At 48.2% G+C, this 6,697-nt stretch overlaps 1 protein-coding gene and 1 pseudogene across 2 annotated transcripts in view; both read left to right on the forward strand.

Annotated features, from left to right (window-relative positions):
- Positions 1–6,263, forward strand: part of DNAAF5 (dynein axonemal assembly factor 5) — a 45,563-nt gene extending 39,300 nt beyond the window's left edge. For both annotated transcript variants that reach the window (XM_059153837.1, XM_059153836.1), the window contains one exon: positions 5,279–6,263. In XM_059153837.1, coding sequence (XP_059009820.1) covers positions 5,279–5,415 — 137 coding nt within the window. In that variant the 3' untranslated portion in view covers positions 5,416–6,263. The remainder of the gene's footprint in view (positions 1–5,278) is intronic.
- Positions 5–5,269, forward strand: LOC131819099 (mediator of RNA polymerase II transcription subunit 4-like; annotated as a pseudogene).
- Positions 6,264–6,697: the final 434 nt, after the last annotated feature.

The raw sequence follows: 6,697 nt of genomic DNA on the forward strand, positions 1-6,697 counted from the left end.
AGGCGTGGCGTGACAGGCACTTGGTTCTAAGACCTGTCTGGAACACGGAGGCCTGGCCTTTTGAGCACGGGGTAGCAGGTCCACGGCCTTGGGGTCTCTTTGGACCCACATCAGTGCTGACCCAAGGCCTTTGTCTTTGTGGGTTATAGCCCGTAATAGGCCATGATAGGAAGTAAAGTTGGGGGGCGACTGGGGTGCTGAGTTGGTTAAGTGTCTGCTTCTGGCTCAGGTCATGATCTCGGTCCCGGGATCGAGTCCTGCTCGGCAGGGAGCCTGCTTCTCCCTCTGACCCTCCCTCCATTCAGTGCTTACCTCACTCATGCACTCTTTCTATGAAGCAAATAAAATCTTAAAAAGAAAGAAAAAGTTGAGAAAAAAATCTTAGATATTTGTTGATTTGTTTAGAGTAACAGTAAGGCCACTGTGTTTTAACATAAATGACGTGGCTTTGGAAGATATATTTTCCAAAGCAAAGTAACAAGCCAGAAGAATGGTGGTGTTTCACTTTGTGGCTCTCCGTGGAAGACAGCTAGGTATTCATAGCATTGGCGGTGGCCCTGATGTGTGGCACTGGTGAGGGAAGGTGGAGGAAGGAAATCCAGCCTCAAGCAGGTGCGCAGCTGGAAGAGAGGCACTGTTGTAGGTCCCTGTGGTCATGCTTGGCTACTGCCCTACACTGGCCAGGGGGGTGCCTGGAGTGGGGACCCCAACGACATTCACGCCTAATGGTCCATCTTCACGTCACCCATGTCTAGAAGTCACGTTGATGAGCAGAGAGCTCCGAACAGTCTTGGGAAGAAAAGCTTGTGGCAGCCGTTGGGCTCGTGGGGACAGAAGCAGGTTCCCTGTACCTGCCATTTCTGCTGGAAAGCCGCAAATGCTGTCTCTCTACTGATTTCTGAGCAGGTGTCCTGCCGGGGGCCTGAGTGTGCCCAGGCTGACTCTGTCCTGTTGTTTTTCAGCTGGTCATTCTTAGCGGGGTATGTGGCATGCTGGGGACCCAGCACACCCCTGCTGTGCACCCCCCCAGTCAGTGCACAGGATGCTCAGAAGCTGGGTCCAGTGAGCCCAGGGAGTCTGGCTTCAGTGTCCCACAGCAGCCACGGGAATTGTCCTGCAGAGGCGTGTATGTAAAATACCGATTACAAGATCTTGGAGCGGAAGTGTAAAACATATGCCAGTAACCCAAAAGTAGTCAAGGAACAAGGACAGGAAGAATACAGAAACAGGGACAAACAGGAAACAGACCAAATCCAGCCTCGGCTGCAATCTTGTGGCATGTTAATGAGCCAAACGCTCCAGTTTAAAGGCAGGCATTGTCAAGTCAATAAAAAAAATCACAACTCTAAACTCATGAATTAAGGTATAAGTTGGGTGCCGGAGTACTGACTTAATAAAGGAATTTTTACTGCTTTTGTTGAGGACATTCTTGAGGAAACTCAAGGGGCATTGGAGGCTCATGGACCCTGCCTATAGTGAGCAGAGAGCCATGCCTGGTGGAGTTACGGACACAGTTTTGACTCCCAGACCCAAGGTCCTACAGGACCCCCAGGGACCCTCGTGCACACAGAGCCGCCACCCTGGGCTGTTGCAGGCGGGAGTGCGTGGCCATGTAGCCTGTGTGGACAGCTGGGCGGTATTCTCCAGGCGCCAGCAGCTGGAGGACACCCCGGTGTGCTGGCTTCACTCTGCAGCCATACCAGGTGTGGGGGCGGAGTCTGGCTTACGAGGCCAAGTTCTCGCAAACCCTCACATCTTGCTCTCTCTTTAGTTTTGTAAGGAACTGCCAAACTGTCCTCCAGAGTGGCCGCCCGGTCTCACATTGCCACCTGTACCCCGCGGCTCCATGTCTTCACCAGCACTGGCTGGGGATGGTGTTGCGGGTTTTGGCCGTTCTCATGAGTGTGTGGCTGTGTGTGCTGTTGTTTACATCTCCATTTCCCTGGGGACAGGCAAGCTTGTGGGGGGCATCTCTCAGCCATGTTGGTCTGAGGTGTCTCTTCCTCCTTGAGGCGGCATCAGGGTCTCCCGCGTCTCTAACGTGCACCCTGTTTGCGTCGGGTAGCGTCGGGGTCTCCTGCATCTCTCGTGTCGGGTGGTGTCGGGATCTCCTACGTCTCACGTGTGCCCTGTTCACATCAGCCAGTGTCAGGGTCTCCTGCGTCTCTCCTGTGTGCCATATTCGGGTCGGGCGGGGTCGGGGTCTCGTGCTTCTCTCACATGCGCTGTGTTCACGTGTTCGTGTGTTCTGGAGTTCTCGTTGAGAGAACTTACAGACATGCAGGCAATTTCAAGAAACCAAAAGTTGTTGCCGCTGATGGGGCAAACCAAGTCCTGGAGTTGTTAATTCACAGAGATGGGGATTTCAGAACCTGGTGAAGTTGGCACTTAATCAAGGAAAAATCCATCATGAAATGCAAGATTTAAAAAAGGAGGTGGAGAGAGAGACCATGATGTTCAGTAACTACGAAAACAGCTAAAGGAAGCAGAACGAATACTGACTACAGTGTTACCCAGAGAAACTCACATCAGTAGAAGAGGCCTGAGAAGGTGGCTTCTTCTTGGAAGAAGTGACTCAGGTGCCCTAGGATGGCTGCGAGTCCTGCTGCATGTGCCCCGCCGACCTGGGTCACAGGGGACCCACAGAGCCTACACTTGGCGGATTTAGAGACGAGAAGTGGATTATTGGGTCCCTGATGCTGTAAATGGTCCCTTACTGGGGGACGCACTCACAGCAGGCAGATTGTTAGATGTCCTTGCTCCACCATGTCTATGGCAGTCAGATGACATGAGTAAATAAAAATCATCACCACATGCAGGGTCACCGGTTCTCTCCCTAGTTTCCTTCGGGATCCTGTAGCTCTTGTAGTTTCGTATGTCAGTCCGTGATCCATGTGGAGTTCATTTTTGTGAAGGATGTGGAGTCTGCATCTAGATCTCCCTCCCTCCCTCCTTCCTCCCTTCCCTCCTCCCTTCTCCCCCTCCTCTGGGTATCCACTTGTTCCACACCATTGACATAAAAGGCTGCCTTTGCTCCCGTGTTGCCGCTGCTCTGTTATCAAAGATCAAAGGACCGTGGGCCTGCGTCCACTGTGGGTCCATATCAACTGTGGGTCTGCGTCTGAACTCTCTCTTCTGGTCCACCAAGCTATCTGTTCTTCCAACAAGACCACACTGTCCGTTTCTCTGGGATTGTGGAAAGTCGTAAGTCAGACGGTGTCGGCCCCCTTCCTCCTTCAGGGCTGCGCTGGCCACTCGGGGGCTTCGTTCGGTCTCTGCACACAGACTGTAGATTGAGTTGGTCGGTATCTGCAGAATAACTTGCTGGGATTGTGATGGTCTTAAAGCTACAGATCGAGTTGAGGAAAACTGACATTGTGACAATATTGACTCTACCTATCCATGAACATGGCTCTCTCCATGTATTTTATTATGTTTTATTTGTGTTACCTTTGTTTTACTTACACATTATTTGTTTTATTTGTACATTACCTTTTTTAAAAAAGATTTTATTCATTTGATAGAGAGCAAGCAAGGGGAGCAGCAGAGAGAGTGGGGAGCCTGATGTGGGGCTTGATCCCAGAACACTGAGATCATGCTCTAAGGAAGACAGACGTTTAACCGACTGAGCCACCCAGGAGCTCCGATCACGTGATTTTCTTTTTCAGCCTGTTGATGGGATGGATTACATTAATTGATTTTTTTTTAAAGATAGATTTGTTTATTTATGTATGTATTTGACAGAGAGAGATATAGTGAGAGAGGGAAGACAAGCAGAGAGAGTGGGAGAGAGAAAAGCAGCCTCCCCGCAAAGCAGGGAGCCTGATGCGGGGCTCAATCCTAAGGACACTGGGATCATGACCTGAGCCAAAGGCAGATGCTTAACTGACTGAGCCACCCAGGTGCCCCACATTAATTGATTAATTGCAGTACTGGACTAGCCTTGCATACCTAGGATAAACCCCTCTTGGTGTTCATGCCTAACTCTTTTTATACATTGTTGGATTCGATTTGCTACTATTTTGTTGAGGATTTTTGCATCTCTGTTCATAAGAGATAATGGTTTATATTTTCTTGTAATGCCTTTGGTGTTGTACTGGGGTCGTCCTGGCCCTATAGATTGAGTTAGGAAGCTTCCAACTTACCCCTGGAAGAGTATAGAGAATTGGTATCATTTCTTCCTGAAAGTTTGGTAGAATTCACCAGTGGACCCATCTGGGTCTGGTGCTTTCTGTGTTGGGAGGTTGTTAATTCTTGATTCCATTTCTCTGATGTAGGTCCTCTATCCTTGTGTGTCTTTTGACCAGCCCACCTCCTGGGGTCCTTGTATCTGTGGGCTGCAACTTGTTCAGAGGACCGGCTTTTGATTTTCTTGATTTTCTCTATTGATTTCCTGTTCCAATTTCACTGATTTGTACTTAATTCTTACTCTTTTCTTCTGCTCACTTTGGATTTAATTGTCTTTCTTTCTCTAGTTTCCTTAGGTAGAAAATTAAATGATTGATTTTTAGATCTTCTTTTCTCATAGATGCATTTGATGCTGTAAATTCCCCTTCAAGCAGTGTTTTCACTGCAATCCACGAATTTTGGTTGTATTTTCATTCAGTTCAAAATGGTCTTTGGTTTCTTTTCAAAATATTTCGTCTCTGACTACTGCGTTATTCAGAAATGTGTTCTTTATTCTCCAAGTATGTGGGGATTTTCCATTTGATCTCTTGTTGATTTCTGGTTTAATTCCATTATGGTCTGAGAGCAGACATTGTAGGACTTCTGTTTTTTAAATTTGTTACGGTGTTTTTCATGGCCCAGAATGTGGCCCGCCCGATGAGTGGGCCTGGGGGCCGGAGAAGAGTGTGTGTTCGGCTGCTGTTGGATAGACCCATCTGCAGACTCTGTCGTGGCTCCTGGCGGATGGTGCTGCAGGGGTCGGCCGTGTCCTCGCTGACCTTCCACCTGTGGGTCTGTCCACTGGGATAGCAGGTGTGGAAGTCTAGCCAGTGTGGATTCACCTGCTTCTCCTTGCAACCCTGTCCATTTGGCCTCGTGTAGTTTGGTGCTCTGTTATCAGGCATGTCTGTATTAGAGATTCTCATGTCTTCTCAGAGTAAGACCCTTCCGCACTGAGTCACGCGCGGCCACTCAGTCCTAGATAACTTGCCTCGCGTTGCAGTCTGCTCTGTTCCTGGCTGTTTTAACTGGGCTGTGAAGCTTATTCCCATAAGCAGCAATGGTTTATTATTGATTCCTGGCGTTTTGAGGGTGTGTTCCTGTTTTACAGAGGTCCTCAAAGCAGGCAGCATTCTGTTCCCTGAGCTCCTGGTGAGAGAGACGGAGGCTGTTGTCGAGAAGCACCGCTCCCCTGCCCACTGCCAGCAGCTTCTGAGGTACCTGCAGACCCTGCCGCTGGCTCAGTGAGCGCGGAGCCCAGACCACGGAGCCAGACCCAGCTCCTGTCCTTCCCACCACAGGAGGGTGCGACCTTCAAACCTCACGATGAGACACCTGCTTGTTGACAGCCTGAGACGTTTACGAGCAGGACTCCAAGAGCAAGAATGTATTCCCTAAGAAATGTGCCCAGGGTTCTCCTGAGACAGAGCTCCAGCCCAGGAGTTTTGGAAATAATGTTCACTGTGTTATTTATACAGTTCTTTGACCACTCTCGCAAAAATCTATAGGTTATTTGATATTAAACCTCACTGGCATCTGCTCACACCCGCAGCCTGATCAGCCTGTTTGTTTCAAAGCTTTGTGCACCTGCTATGCTCTTGAGTTAGGATTTCTAACCTAACCCCACCCCACCAAGACTATTTTTTTAAGCAAAGGTTATTAAAAAGAAATTATTCTTTCCTTGGGTTATGTCTACTAAAACTATCACAGTGAACAGACTAAAAGGAACTTGAAATTTTTATCAATCAAATTTTTCCTGTTTAAAATATTCTGGAACTCAAAATGTTATATGGATACATTCGGTCATGTTTTTTTCTCCTGTCAATAATGCAAACCGTGTTGAAAATAGAATACTTAATCAGATATAATTTTGGTTGCTCTCTTATAAGTAGGAGTAAAGTATAATTGGGTTTTATTCTCTAGCACTTTCTACACCCAAGTGCCTAAAAAAAATTTCATTTTAAATGGATATTATTTCCAAAAGCCAAATATTTATGTTAACACAGGGGGGTAAATATTGTGTGTATTTTCTAGCAACCAGATATTAACATTTATGCTTAAGTGTTTGAAAATGTAATTAAAACTATTTATTATAATTACCTTGTATACCTGTCTTAATGTGTTTGGTAGTCAATTGACATTTTTAGAGGTGCTCATTTTTCCTTAGATTTAACCTCTCAGTGATGCTGGCCTTAGGAATTGCGGGCTGTGAGACGGGCTCCTCCACTACTCAGTGCAGTGCCATCTGTGGACACCAGGTAGCAGGGGCAGCAAACCCCATCAGGAGGGCATCCGTGGGGAAGCCTGGCTGTTTGGTTGGGGTCAGTAGGCCTGGACAAAAGGTGGGACCCGAATGTGCACGACAGACTTCGGTTACTGCCCCCAAGCCTCACGGCAGTGTGCCCCCAACCTGCAGTGACAGCTGCTTTCCCACCTCGGAAAGCCTCCGGAGATGTGACAGGGTGTGAGCCTGTTCTGTGAGTGACAGCAGCTGTGGAGGCTTAGGGTGTCCTCGGGGACATCACCCACC

Source organism: Mustela lutreola, chromosome 17 (genome assembly GCF_030435805.1).
Source record: "Mustela lutreola isolate mMusLut2 chromosome 17, mMusLut2.pri, whole genome shotgun sequence".
Lineage (NCBI taxonomy): Eukaryota > Metazoa > Chordata > Mammalia > Carnivora > Mustelidae > Mustela > Mustela lutreola.